This window comes from Drosophila bipectinata, chromosome XL (genome assembly GCF_030179905.1).
Source record: "Drosophila bipectinata strain 14024-0381.07 chromosome XL, DbipHiC1v2, whole genome shotgun sequence".
NCBI lineage: Eukaryota > Metazoa > Arthropoda > Insecta > Diptera > Drosophilidae > Drosophila > Drosophila bipectinata.
The window spans coordinates 5,207,797-5,232,855 of NC_091734.1; the positions used below are offsets into that span (position 1 = coordinate 5,207,797).

At 39.5% G+C, this 25,059-nt stretch overlaps 2 protein-coding genes across 2 annotated transcripts; one reads left to right on the top strand and one right to left on the bottom strand.

The window, feature by feature from the left end:
• Nucleotides 1–24,864, top strand: LOC108130446 (protein tweety). Its single transcript, XM_070281674.1, is given in 10 exon segments — nucleotides 1–79; nucleotides 814–1,308; nucleotides 14,039–14,216; nucleotides 15,011–15,105; nucleotides 16,415–16,642; nucleotides 16,704–16,955; nucleotides 17,016–17,134; nucleotides 17,196–17,468; nucleotides 17,529–18,152; nucleotides 20,058–24,864. Coding segments are annotated over 9 exon segments (4,656 nt in total). The 5' UTR covers nucleotides 1–79; nucleotides 814–1,197; the 3' UTR covers nucleotides 22,834–24,864.
• On the bottom strand, nucleotides 12,855–13,683 carry LOC108130470 (uncharacterized). The gene is made up of 2 exons (XM_017248906.3): nucleotides 13,562–13,683; nucleotides 12,855–13,495 (listed from the first exon to the last, which is right to left on the bottom strand). The coding sequence occupies exons 1-2, from the start codon at nucleotides 13,632–13,634 to the stop codon at nucleotides 12,924–12,926; spliced, it is 645 nt and encodes a 214-aa protein (XP_017104395.2). The 5' UTR covers nucleotides 13,635–13,683; the 3' UTR covers nucleotides 12,855–12,923.
• Nucleotides 24,865–25,059: the final 195 nt, after the last annotated feature.

Below are 25,059 nucleotides of genomic sequence, written 5' to 3' on the forward strand. Positions count from 1 at the left end.
TTGGGGCCTGCCGCTGGCACGGCTTGTTCTCGGTCTCGGTTCTAACGGTTCATTCTCTCTTCGAAACTCATCGAGTAAGGTTGGTTTTTGTTGCGGCGCGTAGGACGTTCAAAAAAAACAAATATAGCGAAATAGAAGAGGAAGAGATCCAGGAGGCGCAGGAGTTTCGCAAAAAACGGAACAAATCGGAAACGAAACGGGTCGCGGCTCGAAACAAAACGGTAAATGAAACAACGCCCTGGACTCGACGTTAAATCCTCTAAAAAAAAAACTGATTAAAAAACCAAAAGATCGGCATTACGTGATAACCTTTAAAAAATAAACAAAAATTAACAAAAAAAAAAAACAAATCGGTACCGGGTGGAAACAAAATATTATTTAAAAACATGTGCCGGATGTAAGCTCCAGAAAAACAATAATTAAAAAAATCAAAACAAACCCCAGGCAATAGTTGTATGAGTGTCGTCCTTTGTTGTCGTCCTTTTTTTTTAAAAAATTTTTTTTAAATCTAAAAAGAAAACCCGCATTTCTACAATCTATGGCTGAACTTCTATAATTTTTTTTTTGGTTGTTTTCCAAAATTTTTTTTTTGGGTGTGTGAAAAGTGAAAGTGAAAATTTAGAGCAGCGTACAGGACGCGTTTAAAGAGAGAGAGAGAGTGTGTGTGAGAAAAAGAGACCTAGTAGAGAGTGGGTGTGAGAGCATGCGTTGTTGTTGTTAAAAGGACAACGCTCTCCCCCGCAAACTGCCACCGTGTTCTCTCTCTCTTGCCGCATCTCTAACGCTCTCTCTCTTGTTTTTTTTGGCTTACAGCCGTGTTTGAAAACGCGCTCTCTCTCAGCGGCGTGTTTTGTGACGTCAAAAGCAGCGACGTCCTTCGCTGGCAGACACTCGCACGCACACACACACAGACGCACACACGCGGGCGCGCACAAACACCGACACACCGACACACACACACACGTGCAATTTACACACAGACACAATACACAATACACGCACGCATTGAGAGAAAATCCTGCCACCCCTCCCCCACCGCACCCGCACCCGGGAGCAGTGGTGTGTAGAGTGAGAGAGCGAGTCCTTTGTGGCCGCGCGTGCCGTGCATGTGTGTGTGTGCACTAGTACAACTACAACGGTAAAAAAAAAAAACAACAAAACACAGGAGGAAAAGAAAAGAAAAAAAAGGAAAAAAAAATGGAACAGCCGAGCATCCTCGTCAAAATCCTGCACTCGATTCCGCACGTGAATTATACATTCCGTCGGGTTAACGACACCTTCAATCCCGACAGCGATGTTTACCTCGAGGTGAGTACTGTTGCACCGATAACATACATATATAACATATAACATATAACGGTAATGCTAATGCTAGTCTGGGAATCGGGAAAGGGGGGGAAGCCATTTGCAATCTGGAGCATTAAATGAGTCATGCGTGAGGTACTTTACGAGTGGAAATTGCAGGGAATTTCGCAAAAACTCCATAATTGTTGGGATTTCATTCATAGTTAAGGGATATTCGGTCAGATTTTGGTATTTAAAATTTAAGGAATTAAGAGTTGAGAATTTTAGGGGATCTAGAGCTCGTTTTTACAACAAAAGTATAAACTTAGATAGTTCTTAATATTCTTAATTTTATCAAAAGCTTCGACTTGGAATAAGTTTTCAAGTTTTGATAAGTATTTTTGGTTAAGAAGACTGTCTAGTTAGGAATTCTAACACTTAGAAAGGTTTAATAAACCAAAAAGTTGGAAATTATAAGACTTTATAAGGTAGTTTTGAGGCTTGGTTTATATAAAAAATGCTCTAAAAAGCATTAAAAATAGCGTAAAAGATTGTAGAGGTAGAGAGATAGTAGTTTAGAGGATTAGAGGTAAAGAAAAGAGGTAAATTAGAGGGTTAGTTTATATAGAAATGATCAAAAAAGCTTTAAAAACTAAACAGTTGGGAATTATAACCACCAGAAACGTTTCAATTACGAAAAAGTAAAGAGTTCTCACTAAAATTGAAGAGATTAGAGCTTAAAAAGATAAAAAAGGGCTTTGTAAATAAAACATTTATGAATTCTTACTAAAATTTAAAATTTTAGAGTTGAAAAAGTTTTAAAAAACTAAAGAATTTTAATAAAGAAAGCGAAAATGTTTAAAAAAAACTAGAAAGTTAAGAATTATAGAAGCAATTAACTAAAAAGAACTAAACTATGAAGAGTTTAAACTTAAATTAGAGATTATAGAGTTAAAAAGCTTATAAAATAAACAACAAATAAAAAAAAACTAAGGTCTAGTTAAGAAGTTAAGATTTCTAACTAAAATTTGAGACTAAAAAGTTAAAAAAGTTCATTCAAAAAATAGCAAAAATTAAAGTTTAGATAAGAAGCTAAGAATTTTAATTAAAATTTTAGGTTAATAAAGCTTAAATATCAAATACTAAAGTTAATTTAGGAGTTCTTTCAAAAATTTCAGGGTTAAGAGCTAAAAAATCCTTTAAAAACGTTTAATTTGGGAATTATAAACTCCAAAAAGCATCCAAAACCAAAAAATTGCGAATTATAAACCGAAAAATATTAAAAAAAAAGAAATACTTAAGATAGTTAAGAACTCCAACTACTCTCAAGTCTATTTCCCACGCACTTACCACAAAATGATAAACAAACTTGGGCCCTGAAGTGGAAGTGGGAACCCTCCCTAGGCCCGAATAGTTCGACTCTATTATTATGGAGTTTAGGGAATAGGGAATACTTAACGCATAATGGGGCATTCCAGTTTCCCGCTTCCCCACTCGTAAGTGCCACTTGAGCTCAACTCGAGCATTTCCACTTGAGAATTGGAGTTTTTCTTTTTTTTTTTTTGAGAGAGAGAGACTGTCTATTTTGGAATTTTTGGATGCGATGCGTGTTTTGTGTCTTTTGTTTCTTTCTTTTCTTTTCTTACTTTCTCCCACCCCTCGAATATTTCTGTACTTCCCCCATTTCGTCTCGCCCTCTCTCTTTTTGGCTTTAGGGTTTTGTGTAATTTTTACCTGCCCCCGTGTGGCATGCCCCTGTGTCCTGTGTCCCATTTGCAATTGCAATAAAAAAAAAAAAGAGGAAGAGGAACAAAAGCCGAAAAAAAGGGAGCGAATAGAAGAAAAGGAAAAACGCGTGGATAATTCCTTTTTTTTTTTTTGTTCTCCCTGCCTCCTGGCTAACTGTTTCATTTCTCATTTTGTTCCACAGTTAGCTCCTGATTTATTTGGCTCTCTTGCTGGCCTCGCTCTCTCTTGCTCTCTGCATCTCTCCTTTTTGCAGCTGTTCCGTTTCCTTATCGTACCGCCATGTGCGCTACATGTGACGCCTCTGGTCGCGACTTAAGGGGGCGGGGCTATACGTAGGAGTGGGCTCTAGGGGCAGCAGCAGCAGCTGCACACTTCCGGCTTCCTTTTTCGTCATTTTTTTTCGGTTTTCTCCCTCTTTCGTTTATTATTTTCAACTATTATCTTCCACCAACCGATCGGTTCTTATCTGCCGTCTTCTCTTAACATATTTTGCCGCCTATTGTGGTGTGGTTAGGGGGGGGAAGGAGATGGTGGGGGCGGGGGCGTGACAGGACGACGCCCTTTTAACCGGTTTCCCAATCAACATATGCAAATTTCAAGTTCCTTTTTTTAGGATTTTCAGCAAAAAAATCCCAAAGGGAAAATTTGATTAAAATTAGCAGACATCCTCCCAGTTACTACATACCTTCCTCCCTACCTCCCTCCCTTCCTCTCTGGGAAAAATGCCGGTATTTTCCAACGTCCGCCGCCGTGAAAATTCAGGTCAGCAGCAGAGCTCTATGGCTTCGGGTTTTTCTTTTTCGATTGTTCTTGTTGTTGTAGTTGTTGTTGTTGTTGTTGTAATCGCGAATCATGGATGTAGGTCAGGCTGCACTGGAGCAGCCACCATCCTCCCCCCTTAGCCCACCCCCTTAGTTGCAATATATTAGAGGAGGCAAGAGGAGGAGGGAGGAGATTGGGTTGGATTTTAGGGCGTAGCTTTTACGCGCGTCAGCAAAAGTTGGGGACTACACTGAAAAAAAAGAAAGATTATTTTTAAAAAGTCAAAAAAGAGCTTGAAGAGACAAATTAGGACATATTTCTAGTCTTTTTTTTGAAAAATATCTTCAATATCATCTTTAACCCTATAATTTCTCTCAGTGCTGTTGGACCATTGACTGCCTAATTGGTGGGGCAGGGCAGGGCTTCCAAGTTTTTGGACTCCAAAGCCGGCAAGGGCGTCTTACATCATCCGATTAACACTTGAGGCAGGATTGTCCTCCAACACAGCGCTGGTCCTTGAGGTTCCCGCTCAGTTCCTAATCAACGCTCTGTTATCTAGTCTGTGGAGGGACTCTAACCTACCATCATACCATCATACCATCATAGCATCATGGCATCCCAACATTATTCATCCGAATAGCCACTCATTGCATTGATTATGTGCCGCTGGTGGCGATGATCAATTCAACCTTCCAGTGCCAGTACCAGTGCCAGTGGCGGACGTGGATGTGGACGTGGTCGTGGTTGTGGACAATAATAACCCTCTCACATCTCTCATCTTTATAGATAGTGCGGGTGGATGGGTAGGGAAGGGCACTGAAGCCCGCATCGACCAGATGAATCCATAGATTGAGTTAAAATTAAAAACAGGGCCGCCCCAGCACTTGGCACTTGGGACTGGGACTGGGACTTGGGCACGGGTTGCTTTCATTTCAAGGCGATATTATTCTAAAATTAGGGCTAGCAGAGAGGGCTACTTTGAATAGTGGGAGTAGACCCAATAAATAGTTCCCAAGAGGTCTTTAAAAGGTCTTAAAAGAGAGATTTTTAGCTATAAACTATTTTTGGCAGACAAACGGACAAGGGGGCCAGTGAAGAAACGAAGAAACTCGGCTTGGAAAGATTATTTTAAGACTACAGGGTTACAGTACTCCCTAGATACATATGATTAACTCCCAAAACCCAATAGCTCTTCAAACAACAGAGATATGATCTTAGAAGCTTAGGAGTTAGCTTTTTCTTTAATTAGAGATACAGTACTTTCTAGAGTCTAGACATAGACATACTCCCAAAATTATAACTTAATAGCTCTTGAATCAACAGAGATATACAATAAGAAACTATTTGGCGGACAGACGGACAAGCGGACAGCAGAAAAACGGACAAAGTTAGTTAGAAAGGATGATTATTTTATTAGGGATACAATATATATATTTAAAGACGTATTCTTCCAAAAAATGGATCTAATAGCTCTTCAAACAACAGAGATATATACTTACAAAATATTTGACGGACAGACGGACAGCGGACAAGCTTGCTTAGGAGCTTTGGAGTTAGATTTTACTTCAATTAGAGATACAGTACTCTCTAGAGTCTAGACATAAACATTCTCCCTAAATCTGAACCTTATAGCTCTTGAAACAACAGAGATATACAATTAGAAAGTATTTAGCGGACAGACGGACACACGGACAAGCTTAGTTAGGAAAGCTTATGCTTTAGTTAGGGTTACACTACTTTCTAGACATCCATATACTCCCAAAATCTGAACCTAATATCTCTTTAAACACCAAAGATATAGAATTTTAATTATTTTGGCGGACAGACGGACACACGGACAAGTAAGAACACCGTAAAGCTTGGACATGTCTCTGTTAAAATACCAATTCTATAAAATATATATACCCACTTTGGCTTAAATAAACGAAAATCGAAAATACAGCAAGGTTTACTTAACTCTGTCCTGGTTTCATGGTTTACTTTTGGCCCAAGAGCTATATATAGCTTCAAAGATACATATAACTGTATCTGTATCTGTATCTGTATCTGCTAGTGTATTTGTATCTGTATCTCTCTCTCTGGTGAATTGTCAACCTTTTGTGACTGGCATCAACACTTTCCCAACTCTCGAAAGACGCTTGGGGATTTTTCGGATATGCATTTCTGTATTTCTGCATTTCTGCATCTGTCTTTGCATCTGTATCTGTGAGGCCTTTGGTTGTGGGTTATGCCAACTGCAATCTGTCAGACTACTTTCCCCCCTCTCCCTCTCCCTCTCCCTCTCCCTCTCTCTTATCTGTTGGAAAAACAGGAGCTGCCTGCCTGCCTGCCTGCCTGACTTTGTATCTGAGACAGACAGCTGGCCTCACATTTGCCAGATGTTGTTGTTGTTGTCCACTTACTACAGATTGTTTTGTATCTTTGTATCTATGGAAGGGGGCACTTCTAGAAGTCAATGGGATTATTTCGATTCTATATATTTTTGTTTATATATCGAATTTAAAATCGAAAAGGCCACCTAGTCTTGGAAGAGAAAGTTTTTATGACTTGTAAGGTCTCTAAGGGTTATAGTCTCTTTATTATTGAGATATATATAGTACCCCCTATATAACCTTTAAGTTCTGAAATCATCACCTCACCAGTCATCATCTTATATAAACCATTAAAGTGATTTCATCTCTTTGGAAAACTAATCTCTCTCGACTATATAAAGTTCAAGTTCAATAAAAATCTATATATATATATGTACATAGTTGGATGTTTTATTTTTGTGGCATGAAAGTTTAGCGTGGGCTAGAGTTTCAGCTACCAGTTCTGAAACCAAAACCAAAACCAAAACTAAAACCACAACCAAAACGAGATATGATCCAAGCTAATGATCCACACATATAGGAGAACTATGATACCAACTGATACCCTATAGACCAGAGATCATTGAAAATTCATCACGAAACTCATGAAACACTCAATGGGATTAGCATACGAAATTATGCCACGTCAACACTCATTTCCTCTCTTTCTCACTCTCTCTCTCTCTTTATATATATATATAGTCCCCCCTCCTTAAAAGTATGTAGATCCCCAGAACTCCATATCCCCATATCCCATATCCCCCTGTATTTATTCATGATGGAACTTCTCTGGTTCTGGATTTTATGTTTGTGTCGCGCTGGTTTCCTGTGTGGCATTCATTCACATATGCAACGTGTGGCATATGCAACCTACTGTTTGGCTTTTCAGGAAATTATTGTTTATACGATCTGCTTATTAACAAGAAAAGTCGTTTTAGACTCTTTTTTCCAAGCAAATCAATTGTTAGTTTTGATGGATTTTTGAAGTGTAGAAGCCTCTCTAGGGGGTTTTAGGGGGTTTCTAGTTATATTTTATATGAAAATTAATGATAATGATACCTGGTACTTGTAGTTCTTTGGGGTGAAGAATATTATCTATTTGAAAGGAATTTTATAGAAAAAGTAGGTATTATTATATATTTTTTGATTATTTTTGCTAAAGTTATTATAACTATAATGAGGTTGAGGTATAGTTTCTTATCGTTAATAGAGTTCTATCTATTAAATAGAGTTTTTTTTTAATACCCGGTAACAATAGTAACAATACCTGGTACTTATTTTACTTAAAAAAGGTTGAGTAACGGGTTTTTGTATTTTTTAAAGAGGGAAATATTCGATTTTTCTTATAGAGAGACCATAGAATAGTTATACTTTCCTATCGCTAATAGAGCTTCTTATAAATAGTAATAATACCCGGTACTTAAACCATAGAAAAGTTATAAAATCTCTAGAATCCATTGAATCTTTATTAGAGCTTTTTTCTATAAATATTAACCATATCTACCATTCTATCTACTTTGAAGAGAAATCTTTGATTTTTGCAGAAAATCTTGTCTAAAAAAAACCTTTAAAAATACAAAAAATATATAAAATTGAATAATTTAAAAAAAGACCCCCTAAAAATATATTTAAAAAAAGTTTATTTTCTTAAAAATCTAAATAATTAATCTTAGTTTTAATATTAAAACCTAAAAAATAAATAAAAACACTATCTCATAGTTTTAAAACTGCAACCTTGACAGCTCCTTCGACCATATGTGGGGTTGGGGTTCAATTCCCTCCAAAGAACCTTTCTTATCGCCAACCAGACCTGGTCTGGTGGGGTGGGGGGTCGAAGAGGGAGGAAGAGAACACCCAGAGGGAGAGGGAGAGGGCGAGGCAGAGGGCAAGACAGAGACGGGCATTGCATAGTGACAGAGCGGAAACGACTATCTATGTGTGCATATTGCCCGCTGAGCTGGGCTCTCCCCTCCCCCCACCAGAGCCCCCCCCCCCCACTCAAAATCGCTTCATATTCATGCATTTATTATAACTGTTGTTTATCGCTTAGGGCCACTTCTCGCTGCTAAAAGGGCAGAGGGCCGAGGGCTGTGAGCAGAGGGCAGGGGGGAGTACAGGAAGTATTGGAAAAACTGGCTTTTCACCAAAAAGAGACAAAAAACGATCTAGAAACTTGTTCCACCCACACTTTTAAAGAAAACTTGATCACTTTTTGGGGAGAAAATCAAAAAAAGAAAGAGTATTTTTTTATACCCTTGCAGAGGGTATTATAATTTTGTCCAAAAGTGTGCAACGCAGTGAAGGAGACATCTCCGACCCTATAAAGTATATATATTCTTGATCAGGATCACCTCCTGAGTTGATATGAGCATGTCCGTCTGTCCGTCTGTCCGTCTGTCTGTTTCTACGCAAACTAGTCTCTCAGTTTTAAAGCTATCGTCTTGAAACTTTGCACACACCCTTCTTTCCTTTGCACGCAGTATATAAGTCGGAACGGCCCGGATCGGCCGACTATATCCTATAGCTGCCATATAACTGATTGATCGGAAATGGTATAACTTTGGTGTTTTTAGGGTTAGAGAGTTCAAATTTGACATGAGTGCTATTTTTGGCAAAACATTACGACATGCCAAATTTCATAAGGATCGGCCGACTATATCTTATAGCTGCCATATAACTGAACGATCGGAAATGACCCAACTTTCGTTTTTTTGAAGATAGAAAGCTGAAATTTAATACAGATTCTATTTTTGGTCAGTTGATCCAACGTACCAAATTTCATAAGGATCGGCCGACTATATCCTATAGCTGCCATATAACTGAACGATCGGAAATGACCCAACTTTCGTGTTTTTGAAGATAGAAAGCTGGAACTTGGTACAGATTAAATTTTGATCCATCCTACCAAATTTCATAAGGATCGGCCAACTATATCCGATGTTTGCGATATATATCCGGTTTTAGCTGCAAGGGTATATAAACTTCGGCTCCGCCCGAAGTTAGCTTTCCTTTCTTGTTTTATTTGATTTTCTTCTTCTTATATGGGGGTTCTCTTATATGATTCATTCCCCCCCCTCTTGTCTGAAACCCATTCCAAAAATACAAAGTATAACCATTGTACCATTAAGTTCCAAGTTATGGACATAACTTATCTTTGGAAATACTTTGGAATTTTGTAAAAATTGTTGCAAAAATTCGTAAGAAAAATGTTGTGTAATATTTTCTGAATCATTTCTGATTTTTTAAATATTTTAATCTTCTAAAGAAATGACTAACTAGTGGGTGGTTTTATTTTAAAATAATATATATTTCAATAATCTCTTAAAAGTTCTGAGTTTCGTAATTCTTTAAAATTCTTAAAATATAAACTTTTAAAGAAAAATTGAAGAAAAAAGTGGGTTATTTGTTTTAAGAAAGAAACTAACTAATTTTAACTAATAACTAACTTATAATATAAGTTAACTAATAACTATATTTAACACTAGTTGTGCTAATATTTCTTTACAAAAATTTTGGAAACTTTAAAAATGTTAATTAGAGCACTAAAGGCAGCTACTAGACTAGCTACTAGACTAGCTACTAGTAACTAGCTACTAGATCTACTAGCTATCTACTAGCACTACTAGGTCTTACAGTACTTACTAGCTCTACAGGCACTACTAGCTACCTACTAGCTCTTTTACCTCCACTTCCTCTTCTTAGTGTTAATTTTAATAATATTAGCAACTAGTTTGTAGGAATATATATCCGTATATATAGACCCCTTTAGAGAGCTAACGATATTGAAACCCTAGTGATATATAGTTTCCAATTAGAGCCCCCTTTTGGGGTGTCAGTCTTCACACTTTCCTACAAAGAGATGGTCGGGAGGGGGGAGGGCTTCTCAATTACATGGATGGATGCAAAAAGAGGGGAGTAGGGGAAGGGGGGTGGTGACTCTTCAAGGTTAGTGTGGTTGTAGTTGTGTACTTGCCACTGATGATGATGACTGTTGCTGGCAATTTGCTTTGATTTAATTCAATTTTCACGAAGGCATACTATCATCGAAGGCAGCTGGTAATTTTTGCCATTTTTAGCGCCACCAGGGGTGTGGCTAAAAGGGGGAACTAAATGGGGGAGGGGCAGAAGGTGCCAAAAAGGACGAGCCAGAAGAAAGTTCCATAAATATATAAGAGAGTGTAGGGATTGAAAAAAAAATATATATTTTGATATTATTTCTAAACCTAAAAATTTCATAAAAATTAATAAAGATTTTAAAGCTTAACTATTATTTTTATTAAATTTATTTATAAAATAATTTTTCATATATTATTTAGATCTTTTTCTCACAGTGTTATAAGGAAAGTTAAGTAGAAATGGTGGGGCATTTTCTCAAGTGTCATTCAACTGCGAGGACACGCAAAGTGCTGGGGCACAAACAGCAACAACAACAATAACAACAACAACAAATACTAAGAAACAACAACAACAAGAAACAAACAAACAACAACAACAAGAACTGTAACTAGTTTTAATGATTATTTACATGAAGGAAGTGCAATAAATAATAAATATACAACTCGAGCATCCAAGCTTCGCAACAGTTTCAAGTAGTAGTTGTATATACCTACTATTATATATATATTTATATACTTACATGTATATATATAGAATATGTAACGATATTGTGTCCCGGTGTCGTTTCCAATTCCGATTCTTGACTGAACGCTGATTGACAGCTGGGAATTGGTGCAAATTACTGGACTTGGACGTCTACTTGAATTATTTTTGATTTATAAAGGGGGGTTCTATAGAATACGTACTGTAGGGTACTGTACAGTACGTACTGTAGGGTACTCAGTTTCTATGGGTAGTTAGGAGGAGGTTTTTTATAGAGAAACTACCTAAAATTAAAGAAAAGTATTATTAGAAGGTACTTGTCTTAAAAAAATAGTAGTTTTGTAACGAAATGAGCTTACGGGGCATGGTTTTGAGGCTTCTTTGTAGTAAATATTCATACCCGGTACTCTCAACATCTCAATTAAGGAGGTTTTGAGGAAAATACTGCCTATAATTAAGAAAAAGTATTATTAGACGGTACTTGCTTTATAAACTTGCTTTCTTTTTCAAAATAAAAGCTATAGATATATGATTTTGAGGCTTCTTTTTAGAAAATATTCATACCTGGTACTCCAATCATCATAATTAAAAGAGTTTTTGATCTTAGATGGTACTTGAATCAAAAACTTGTTATATTTTCAAAATAAAATATATATACAGCTGTTTCTAACGATTATAGCTTAGTTTTTATAAAATATGCATACCCGGTACTTCTATAATATCACTTACAAAGCTACTTGATGAAAGAAACATCCAAAAATTAAAGATAGTATTAATATCCAGTACTTTTCTCACAATTATTAGCTCCTTCTCAGTCTTATAGTTCCCAAACCTGTAGACTTTTTAAAAAACTATCCATACCCGATGCTGCACTCACCACTAAACCACCAACCCTTCAAAGAAGCCACCACATTTAAGGCCCAAATGGCCTTCACTGAATGGGAAGCACGGTAGAGTACTGCGTCTGAATCCATGGCACTTTAATTTTTATAGCCACTTTGCTCAGTTACCTCCTCCCAGCTCCACCCCACCCCTCCCCCAATCCTCTACTACCAGACTGAAAGTGAGCCACCATGAGGCTTGATGTCTGAAATCCCAAAACTGGAACTCGGATTCAACTCAACTGGAATGGACGTCTCAAGTGGCTGGCGTTTCGTTGGAGTTCGGGTGGGTCGTGGTTGCTCTTCAGAGTCTTCTGACTCATTTGCCATTCATTAGAACATTGAGAAAGAGGAGGAGAGGGAAGAGGGGGGTGTGGAGTGGGTGCGGAGTCCAGCTCCCCCTCCTCCTCAACCATTCGGGTTAATTCGATGGAGGTATCCAATATCCTGGTTGGGTAATTTGAAACCCAAAATGTAGGGACATTCATTCTTCCTTTTTTTTTTTAATGAAATTAGTGTTGCGTTGACAACCCCTTCCTCTCTTTCCCCCTCCCCCCTCTATTTTCAATTCAAGAAATTAACTTTACAGAAGAGGACACTCCACATCACTTTTGTGAAGCCAACTAACAACAAATTGCTTAAAGCCAGCAAACACATACAACAAAATAGTGGCAACAAGGACACAGCATCGAGTTGCAAGTTATTCAATTAAAAGTTTCCTCAATGTCCAGGACAATAGAGGACGAGGACCAGGACCAGGACCAGGTCTAGGTCCAGGTCTGTCTGCATTTCATTCACAAGTTTCCTCATTTTGTTTGTTGTTAAGCTTTTGCAGTCCAATCTGTCAACAGGACTTTTGTTTATTAACTCAAACAGGAAATAGGAAACTCCAATTCTTTTTTTTTATGGACATCTTTTTGTTGAAGTTCTCATAGGAAAAATTGCAAAAATTAATGTATTTGGTTCTTAGATTGGAATGGAAACTGATAAGGTCTGATTTCCACCTATTTTTTAAGGTATTTGAGGTGAGAATCGGCTGGGAAATTAAGGGGTGCCTCTAGAAAATATTTTATGATACGATTTTAATGCAGAGGATAATGAGGAATCCAATCACAAGTCTTCTGAGGTATTCCTAGCAAGAATCGGCTGCGAAAAGACCAAGTTATAGACATGAATAGACCTCTCCTATAAAAAAACCTTTGGGGTTCCTTTGGGAAATTGTTAAAAAAAAATAAATAGTCCTATTAGGTTATATTCCAAAAGTTTTTATTAAAACAAAAAGGAACTTACAAGCATCTTACAAATGGTACCCTGGCAGAAACTCCTCGGGCCTTATTGTAATTGCAACTGGTGCCGGAACGTCTTCCTTACATTTGTGTCTCAATTTCACAACCTCGATGTTCATCAGGGCAGTGTCGAAAGCTTCCTTTGAAGAGCATTTATCCAAATGCCCAATGACACACCAGCCGAAAGTACGAAATGATAAACATTTCTGGTCATTTTCGGCTAAGCCCCAAAACCCTTCCAAAAGGGGCACCTGTAAGTAGTCATTGATGCAATTTCCAATTTCACGAATTTGGGTGGCAAAACATTCGGGTCCTTCCCCCTTAACAAATTTGGGAAGGCAAGGGCTATTTTCGTGACAAAAATATCCTTTAATTGAGTACCCTAGACTGTACATCATAGAGAGAAGACTCTTTTCGTAGGAGTTGTAGAAGGGTTTGGCGGTTTCGTAAAGATTCACGCAGTAGCCAAGGGTCGAGTTAAATTTTTGGCAGGCGGATCCCTGCTCCATACTTGAGTTAGTCATGATCCCCGCCACACTTGTCATACAGTTAATCATCCGCTGAATAGCCGGTGGATTGTTTCCTAAATAATGGGATAATATTTATACGTATATCTGGGGAATTATGTATTAAAATATATATATTTTACCTGCATTAACTTCAAGGATCAGGAGTCCAAAGGTAGCCATGAGGCACAAGGACATCATCGTGTACTTGTCCATGGTGGTTCTGGTATTTCGGTTCTGGTTCTGGTGACTGCTAGCTGGCGAATGCTAGCTGGCGACTGTGAAGCGACTTAAGTAGCTGGGCTTTGTGGATCGTAATCTCAGTCAGACTTAGGAGGGTATATATGTAGGTCAGCGATGGCCAAATTTCGATGGGTTGATTTCCTCTGGTGTCGCCAAGAGATAACCTCTTCCACGCGTATACTTTTTGAGGTCAGAGATAGTTCCATTTACAAATACAATATACCTTTGGCAACTGAAGCTTGGTTTTTATAGCTGGAAATCTCTACACGTGGTGACAATATTCTCCTTATCAATGTTCTCCTTATCGCTTAATTAGGTATTAGGCGATCTATTGCCAAAGTATAATTAATGTAATATTCTTTCTATTTTTCTTATAGAGCCTTGGCATCTTGGCCTCGATTCCCGCCGGTCTGCTGATCGTTTCTCTGCTGGGATTGCTTCTCTACCTCCTGACCCGTTGCTGTGACCGCCGCCAGCGGAAGCCCAGTGCCCAGAGATGCCAGAGTTGTTCATTGGTCATCATCACCCTGATGACATGTGCGGCCATTGGATTAGGTAAGAGATTTCAGGACTTTTTAAAATATAAGTTGATCCTGTTAAGCCCCACGTTGGGCGCCAAGTGATCAGACATATTAAATTTAATAAGGATCAGCCGACTATATCCTATAGCTGTCATCAGAAATGGTATTTGGTATCTGGTAAAAATAAAAAATAAATTTTTTATTCTAATTAATTGGATTTCTTCCGATGTTCGATGTTCGAGGGTATATCAACTTTCGGCTCCGCCCAAAGTTAGCTTTCCTTTATTTTTTGGATTTAAACGCACAGCCTAATCAGTTTCTAGAAACTATTTCCACCCGGGAACAAGCATGCCGCGATCTGATATCAGTTCCTTGCCCCCAAAAGGTCTAATTCGATTTTTTTTTTGTTGTTTTTATGGCTAGCGTTGGCTTGTATGGAGCTGGTATGGTTTGGTATGGAGCTGCCAAGTCACGTACTCTATCCAAATCCTGCTGCATCGCGTGCTTTGTGGTCGGTTGGCAATTAGCCAGAACACTAACTGGACTCCAATGCAGCCAAAAGCCCACAATTTAAACTTAAAACCAGAAACCAAATAAAACCAGAAGCCAAATGCGTCATCGTTTTGGCGGCGACGATGAAATAATAATTTAATTAGTCAACTCGGGGCGTACTACGCGCTTAATTGAATCAGAAATGGGAGGAAAATGTGTGTCGCGAGTCGTGACTCTTGTGTTACATCACTGACCTGCCCTCCACTAATATCTTACATAATTTTATTGATCCAAAACTGATCTCACTAACTCTTTGATCTTTATTCTTCATTATAGGCTTGTATGGCAATGATGATTTCCACAATGGCTTACTGCAGGCCTTTGGTTCTGGCAAGAAGGTGGAGGGCCTGGTGCTAACCCTCAAGAAACAGGTAAGTTCTTAGTTTTAAACTCGATCCTTATATCTATATCCCTATATCCTTGTACTGATGCTTTTTAAAAGGATTTCTTAATTTAGAGGACCATTTCCTTGAGAGTTGGTGGGGGGGACATGTAGTCTGAAGTGGAATCTGTTACATGGCTTGGTTATACCAACTGCCAGCTCTCCTACTTCCGCACTTTCCTTATTTCCTATTCCCCCAGCTCCTTGTACTCCCCCTCCTACTCCCCTACTCCCCATTCCATTCAAATCCCCCGGCCAAACTAGAAAATCTTGCCTAGTTCTTGGCTTTCATAAACTTCTGGCGTTACCGTTACCGTAACAGATTCAGAGTCAGAGTCACCCGCTCACCCACTCTCTTACTCCCTGGCTCCTTTTCTCTTTTTACAGCCTCCTTCTTGTTCATTATAATCAACCTAAAAGCTGGCTGCTGCTCCTGTGTTGACAGTTACGTGGCCACGAGGGGGTCCTAAGCGGAGTGTATGTAGGTGCAAGGAGCACAGGAATATAAGGACAAGGGGAAGTGTCCTCGCAGCCAAAGCTTTGCTATTCATAAACTTTGTCAGACAGAGAGACAGGAGAGGAGAGGAGAGGAAGGACAGAAACAGAGACACACAAGACAGTGGGGTGGGCCTAGGGAGCACGAGAGAGAGTGGGCTGGAGTGAGAGAGGCAAACGAGCCGATAAGGAGATAGGAGAAGGGAAGAGCACTTGTACACCTAAAGGAAAATGTTAGTGGTGGTACTACTTATAGATATTAATATTAAAAAAAAAATATTTATTTATAATAATTTTAAATATATTTTATTTATTTTTTTGTATATTTACATTATTTTAAAAAAAATATTTAAAAAATAAATGAAGACTAACATTTCTCTTTGGGTATAAGGCTGTTGGAGCATCAAAGGTAGACCAGGGTAGACGAATAACGGGACTTTAGGACAAGAGCGAGCCAAGAGGGCCAAACAGAGATGCCTGGCCTGGCATTGCTCCGACAGAGGAGATCCTTGACTAAAACGCTATTAATTATCTCCAGGCACAAAGAGGGCGGCCAAAGGGCTGGGGCGTGGTTAGTGATGTGTGTGTGTGGATCCACCTGACCCCCCAACCCCCCAAAAACCCTATGCGGATGGAAAACTATTTTTCATTTTTTTTCCCCCTGAGGGGCTTTTGTTTCCAAAAAGAGGGGGTGGTATTATAAAATCCTTCCTCTTCTTTGAACTATTAAGCTTTTAATATTTTAAAAATAAGGATTTAATTTTAAAAACAAAATATTAAATAATATCCTTTATATTTTTTAGACGGAGAGCATCAAACATGATCTGGAGACCCGCATGGCCGGCCACAGGGTGGAGCAACTGGTGGAGAAGCCACAATACAATCAGACCGTGGTGATGCTCCTCATCGAGACCTCTCGCCTGGTGACGGAGAACACCTCCCGGGCGGTGGCCTCCCTGGACAGCATGGTGCACTACTTCATGAAGGCCAAGGGCCAGGAGAACGACACTTCCCTCATGGGATTACTTCAGGTGAGCTTAATGGTTATCCATCTTAAGATTATAACTAATCTTCTTCTAATCCCTTAACTAGTTGGGTGAATTTTATGAATCGATACGTTGGCCCGCCACCTTGGCCTTCCTCACCATACTCCTGCTGCTGTGCACCGTCCTGGTGATCGGTGTGGCTAGGCGGTCACGTTGCACTCTGATCTTCTTCAGCGTTTCGGGTCTGTTCTGCATCATCATCTGTTGGCTGTTGGCGGGCATCTATCTGGCCTTCAGTGTGGCTGCCGGTGACTTTTGTATGCGTCCCCATGACTACATGTGCCGTCAAGTGGGAATGGTGGGTTAATCTTTAAGATTTTTTAAGATTTTATTTATAATACTTATATGGTTTTTATAGCGGAGCCCGTACGTGGATTTCCTGAATTGTGGAACGCCACGAAATCGTTTCATTTTGCGGTTGAACGAATCCCGGGACTTGGTGGATCGGGCCCGGGAGAGTGTGGAGCTCATGCAGCGGTGAGTCATTGAATACCAACTCCTATTCTTTTCTTACTTATCAGTTTTCTTTATGGAACAGCATGGTCCAGGAGACCTATCCACCGATTGACATTAAACGCACCCTGACCGCCATGGACCATGACCTGGAGGAGACGCATCGTAATCTGACCACCTTATCGGCCACATTGGATCGTCGGGCCATAGATCGGCATTACGAGGAGGCGCTGCGTGGTCTGTGCGGCGGTGGGCTACTGGGACTCAGCCTGATGATGGTGGCAGGACTGCTGACCTCTTTCCTGCTAACCATACTGGTCTATGCCGATTCCCATGCCTGGATCTACTTGACAAAGAGGTAAGGGCATTGGAGTAGCACCAACAAAGACTTACTAATGTTATAATGATTACTTTGTAGACCCCCCTTGGATGCGGATAAATCGGAGACGGCGCCACTGTTTCCTGCCTCGAATGCGCCCAGTGCCAGTATCTCGCCCACAGCTCCCATGGGCACTGGAACGATAAACCGAACACTGTTGCACCACCAACAGGCAGCCTCGGGCGGTACTGGTGCTCTTAGCGGCGGTGGTTCCGGCATGGGCGGTGCAGGAGGGGGCGGCGGCGGCGGCGGTGGAGGAGGCATCATCGGCGGCGGAGGACCTAATGGACATAATGGCGTGACGCCGTACCGTAATGGAACGGCCGGCCTGAGACAAGGGTTGGTGGCATCACCTTCATCACAATCCAGCCACAATTCATCTCAAAACAACCACCACCACCACAACCACCAAAATCAACAGCATGGCACCTTAGCCGGCTATCAACAACAACCACAACAACAACCACTACTACAACAACAACAACAACAACAACAACACCTGTACAGCAACAACCACCACAGCAACAACCATTACTACAGCAACAACACACAGCATAGAACTAACTCAGCGGGGCAGGCGGGGGCGATGACGCTAATGGGCGGGGCCAGCGGTCGAAGGTCACCGTCGCCGCCGCCCTGCTATGATTTGGTGCATGGCACAAGGCATGAACTTTAATTTCATATGATTTCTTTAAAAAAAAAAAAACAAAAAAAAATCCTACCTACCTCTTACCCCTTAAAAAAATGAGAAAGTTAAAAAAAAAAATACCTTTGACCCCTGACCTCCTTCCTTAGACCATATATCCTTTTCTTTCATTTTTTTTTTTCAAAATCGCTAATCAAGAAAAAACTTTAAAAATTTACTTTTTTATAAATAGTATTATTTTTCTTAAATTTTTTATAATTTCTTATGTTGTATTTTTAGTTTTTTAATTTAAAAACTTAAAAACCTTCATTTGATTAGCGATTTTTTTCCATTAAAATGCCAAGAGCCTTTTTTTTAAGTTTTAGCTGAGACTGTTAGAATTTTTAAAATATTTTATTTTATTTTAATATTTCTTAATTTTTTTTCTTTAAAGTTTATGTATTTTTTTTGGTATTTTTTTGGTATTTTGTTGTTTTTGTAATGCACTTGCATGAGAACACCGACAGTAGACACCCACAAACATACACAGACACACTACAGTGAACACACAACTATAAAGACAACCAGCACGGACCCACCCACACATACCACGACATTAAAAAAAAACAAAATTAAGAAACCCCACAAGTGGCTTACTAACCAATAAAATAATTAAAATTTTAATAGAAAAGAATAGGATTCTTAAGATTTCGAAAGATGCAGGCTATAATCTTGGTTCTTTATTTTTTGTTTTTAAAGTAAAATTTTAAGAAAAGGACTTTCAGGACTTGGGATCTTCAAGTCTTATTTTCAAGGTTTTTAATTTTATTTATGTATGAAATGTGAAATATATTATCATAATAATAATAAACTAAGATGCTTGAAGCAAGAACCTTATAGGTTACAACTTTTTTATTTTGTTTTAAGTTTTAAGTCTTAAAAAATGATTATTAGCTAAAATAATTAAAATTTAAAAGGGGAGTCATTTTTATGTTTATTTCTTTCGGTTTGTTAGGGAAAAATAGGGAATCGAGAGGGTCTAGGTCTTCGTTTTATGATAAATGGATATAATATCTTATCTACCTTTTAATATTTGTATTTATACTTTATAATACCTTTATACTTGTATTTCTTTAGATTATCTTTAATATTTCTTTTGAAAGGAGTTAGTAGAAGTTAAAAGTCAAAGAGAATATTTATACTAAGTTTTATAAATATTTTTAAAGAGTATAACAACCTCTTCTCTTTATAAATAGGTTCGAAAGTTAGGATAATATCTTTTATAGAATATAAAGACCTACATTTATGTTTATAATGAGGCTTTTTAAGGCATTCTTGGTTCTAATTTCAAAGAAACTTTCATACAAGACCATTCTTACCATAAAATACAGATATATCTATTTTTTGAAAATGTTCTTGTAGGTGTATCCTTTCCAAAAAGGTTCCTAATATAGGACTTCCTTTTCTATAAAATATAGAGGTCTATGTTTATGTTTCTTATAAAGTTCTTGTAGGTTTTCTTGTGCTAATTAAATATAGATCGACCATATAACCCCATTCTTTCTAAAAAAAATATACAGTTCTTAATATAGCTTCCATATAACACCATTCTTTCTATAAAATATAGAGGTCTACAATTATTTTTTTAAGAGGTTCTTGAAGGTTTATTATTTTCCAAAAAGGTTCTATCTTAGAGACCATTGTTCCTATAACATATAGGAGTCTATTATTATAGATATAGGAATCTAGGAGTCTTTATCTATTTTTAAAGAGGTTCTTGTAGGTTCTTAGCTCTTATTTTCTTTCTAAAATAGCCTTCCCCAATAAGATCCATCTTTTCTATAAAAAAATAACCACCAGGCTTACTAATCTACCTTCCAACTATTTTCACCCCAAAAAAATAGAAATAGAAACCTTTAATAATTCTTAAATATATCTTCTAGGTCTGGTCACCATACTCTGGGTCGACTGCCGTCGCATCATCAACAGTCCGCGTCATACCTGCCAGGACCGAACAATGGAAAGTACGCGACGCTCAGCAAGCAGTGTAAGACGCTCGAATCGAACGACTTCTACTGAGATTCGCTTGCCTGCAGCACCCATGCAGGCAGTAGCAGCAACACAGTCCAGCAGCAGCAACAGCAGCAGCAGCAACAGCAACAGCAACTGCAACAGCAGCAGCAGCAACATCAATCAATCAGCCAGATCAATCAGCATCAGAGTTCTCTGAAGAACATATTCGCCTCGGCCACCCTGCCCCGTTCCACTGGCAGCTCCATACGCTCGGTACTCTCCGCCCAGACCTCGAATGCTGGGATATGTCGCTCCACTGGGAATGGTCTGGACGGTGACTTTGGCGACGATCGAGATCCTCGGGATGTCACCAACAACAGCTTCAATCGCTTCGATCCCAAGTACATTAGCATTGGTCCGAAGGCGGTCCGGGGTCAGAATAATAATCTAAACATCATATCGGCCGCTGCGACGGCCAATAAGTGTGCCACCTTGAGGCATGTCGGGCGGTATGGTGGCTCCCTCAAGGGCGTGTCGGCGGTGAGTGCCACATCGGCGGTGGCCAATGTTCCGGCCGTTCATTCCCCAAATCTGCGAAGTGCCAAGACTCCGTCGATAGCTACCGTTTCTAAGGATTACTGCCAGCAGCCGGACTGCATACCGCAGGAGTATTTGTTGCAGCAACAACAACAACAACAGCAGCAGCAGCAGCAACAGCAACAGTTGCAACAGCAGCTGCAACAACAACAGCAGCAATTGCAGCAACAACAGTTGCAACAACAGCAGCAACAGCAGCAACAACAAATGGTGGTGCCACCAGCACCGCCACAACCTGCACCACCGCCACCGCCCAAACCAAAGATAGTGAATACTTTTACGGAAATACCCGGCACCACGGGCGTGGGCAGCTCCTATGCCAAGGAGCAGCAGCAGCAGCAACAGTTACTGGCATTGCAGCAGCAACAACAACAGCAACTAATTGCCTTCCAACAGCAGAGGGAACGAGAGCAACAACAACAGCAACAACAACAGCAACAGCAGCAGAGAGAGTTGCATCCACCGACCACCCACATATTGCCACCATCGGCTGTCTATAGCATTGAGAGCAGTGAGTTGCCGACAGCAGCACCGAGGTTGCAACAACGCTCCCTGAATCCCGCCTCCATTGTGAACCAGCCACTGCCCGAAATACCCACTTCCCAGTCAAAGATCTCGGCCCAGCCGCTCTGTGCCGCTAACTTGGGGCAATATCGTTCCCTGCAACGGCCCCAGACCCAGAAGTTGCAACCAGTGGCGGTACAATCGCCGCAACAACAGCCGCCCACGTTGCCACCAAAGAATAGACACAAAAAGGCCATCGATACCAGCAATGCCAATCATATGCAGACTCTGCCCCCGAAATCTGCAAGCTTGAGGCAGCAACAACAGCAACAGGAGCGTGAAAGGGAGCGGGAGAGGGAGCGAGAAAGGGAGAGGGAAAGACCCCGTAGAGCAGAGACTCTGGATAATGCCCGAAGCTATATAGAACAGCAGTATCCCAGTCAGTTGATCACCAAGAAGCAACATTCTTACGACAGCAGCTATCACCAGCAACAGCAGCAGCAGCAGCAGCAACAGCAACAACAGCAGGCCTTCTACCAGCGACAACACAACAACAACTTCTCAACAAAGCAACAACAACAACAACAACAGTTGCTGATAGAACAACAACAACAGGCCATGTTCTATAGATCCCTGAAACGTGGAGAACAGAGAGCTGCTGCTGCTGCGGCAGCTGCCACCAGTGTGGCGATTAGCAACCATAGCGATCTATATTCTGTGACGGAATTGTAGGAGTGCGCCTGCTGCGGCGGCGGTGTGGATGTGGTGCGTCGCGGCGCCTCATCCACATCGCTGCACGCAGCGGCGGCCACCCAAACCCAAGGACAGCCGGCGCCGGGACAGCAGGCGCCCATACCCCTGCCACCGAAAAAGAATCGCAGGGAGCGAGAACAGCAGCGGGAAAGAGATCGCGAACGGGAAAGGGAAAGAGATCGTGAACGGGAGAGGGATCGGGATCGGGATCGAGATCGTGACAGGGATCGGGAACGGGATCGGGAGCAGATCACCTGCAATGCCAATCTGTGCGAGGAGCACGAGTATGATGAGTACTACCCGCAGGCCTACGAAATGCAGACCACATCCACGGGACTGGGTGGGGGGAAGCACAGCAAGACGGGTCAGAGGGCAGCCACGTTCGATGTGGCCGATGCCCGGGACTATGAGCTGAAGCGTCTGGGGAATCGTCGGTCCCAGCAACAGGCGGCGCCCAGCAAACGTAACGGCGGCAATGGCGTGGTGGTGACTGCCAGCGGAGGAGGAGGCACCGGAACCACCGGAGGAGCAGGAGGAGGAGGAGGTGGTGGTGATCACCATCGCAGTCACGATCGGGAGAGATCTCGCAGCGATCATCGCATCGCTAGCTATGCCTGTGAGGATGTCACCTCCACGGCCCTCTGCAGTGCCGGTTCTATGAGTTCCATGCTGCAACCTGGTGGCAATAATGGAGGTGGAACCACTGGAGGAGGAGGAAGCGGTCATCGCAGTCACTCACACCAAAGGGAACACCATCAGCGAGACTCCCAACAGCAGCAACAACAACAACAGTTGCAACAATTGCAACAGCAACAGCAGCGTGATCGACGCGAAAAGACCTTCAAGGTATGATTTTTAGAGACGTCATAAGAATTGTCCAATCCGCGCCAGGATACCCACCAATCGAATGGTCGAAACGGTAGCTCCAGGCGGCGGACACGTTGAGGGATTCTAAATGGATGCAAACGTGGCGGATTCGATCGAAAAAAAGCAAAAAAACCCCCGAAAAAGGATCCAAAAGCCTGCCTGTATTTTGTGTTTAAGCTTAAGTCGTGTATCTCTATCTCTGTCCAACCGCCAGCCCAGCCTAGCCCAGTCTCTGTATCTGTCACTTATACACTTGCCAAAAAAAAAAACGCACACAAAGTAAAACAAATTTAAATTGTAAAAAAATAACAAAAGAAGTAAAAATCTCCTGATTGATTTTTTATTGCAAAAAAGCTGCAAATGTCTGCTGCAGAAGCGATTTAAAAAAAATATAAAGAGTTCGAAAAAGAGTTCGAAACTCTACCTCATAATTCCCAACCCCATTATTTGGACTATCATAATTTTTTTTTTAATCGCTTCTGTTTTTTTTTTGTTTTCGAGCCAAAATACACACATAACCTACATCAGTTCTCTGCTCTGTGTTGTTGCCTATTGTTATATATATATATATATATTAGTACCGACAATTTAACATTTAACAAATACTTATTTGTGACCACTATTCATAGATTGTATATTTTAATGCCTAAGTTAAGCCAACGATTTAGTTTTAAGCGCCAATTATTTATTTACGAACCGATATTGTAAGCCTCTAACAGCCCCGAATCCAAAAAGAAAATCACAAAAAAAATTCAAAAGTTCAAGTTCGATACTCTGGAGAAAATTATATATTTTTTTTTGTAATAACTAAGGTTGTTTTGGAATTTCTTCCAGTGTATCACTTGGAACTTTTGAATTTTTTTTCGAAGAAGAAAGAGTGTGTGAGTTTTTATTTATTCAGAATTTTTTTTTTCAGTGTACATATAATATATATATTTTTAATTAAGAGAACACACAATACTTCATTTTATAATTATAATTTTTTTTTAATTAAATATTTTGTTTGAGAATCCGTTGCGAGAACCAACAACAACAACAACAACCACAGCGACATTGTACGTGAAATTTTTGTGACGTCAGAAATCTAAAAAAAAAAAATACAACAACAAAAACAACAACAAAGCACAAGACAACAAAAACAAAAACACCAAATAAACAAATGAAAATGAAAAGTCAAGAAAAACAAAAGAGTTAGAGAGGAAAACATTTCGCAAAAAAGAAAGAAAGAAAAATTCAATTTTTTACACTTAAAGAAAAAGAAAAGATACGCAAGAAATTCTTGAAAGCAATATGAAATAAAACATAAAATATAAACAAAATTATACATATATAAAAAAAGAATAAAAACCAAAAGTGAAAGCCATAAAAGTTGTTCAACTATTAAGAAGAAAAAAAAAACAAAGAAAAGAAATAAATAAAATTCAATATACATTAACAAAAAATACATACATACATACATAAATACATAACATTATTATATAGAGCGTGTGGAAAGAAAATGGAAATAAGAATTAATTAATTTTTAACAAAAGCAACAAAAAACAATGTTCAGGTCAATAACTGCATTTAAATGGAAAAATAAATTAAAAATAAAAACGAAATCGAAATCGAACACGATCGTGAAACTTTGTTAGGCGTTAATCGAAACGAAATGCTCTTTTATATACAACTATACATATATACAGCATATATATAATATATATATATATATAAAAACAAGTAAAATAAATAAAATATACATATTGCAATTTCCCAAAAAAAAACCACAAAAAATTATTCAAACAAGGTCACACTCGAACACGCACAGTGGAACGAAAAAGGAAAAAATTAACTCAAAAAAGTTGTAAGCACAGCAACTAAAAACACTCAAACATTTTATATAGAAAATAAAAAATAAAAACAAACCCACACACACACACACACACATACAATACATAAGTACAGTCGTGGGCAAAATAATTGTAGTGCCATTAGAATTTCGAAATAAATTGTAAACTAAAGAAAACATTTTAAAAACCAATTTTTTTTTTTTCAAATAAAAAATAACCATTTTAGATTAAAAAAAAATTACATAACACAGTTAAGGGTTTTTAAATTATGATTTTCAGAGATGGCCATGCCATTATTTTGACCGCTGGTGTGCCCATTAGTGAAATGCAAAAAAAAGAAGGAAAATTAAGGAAGACACTAAAATTATACTCTCTGCTGTGC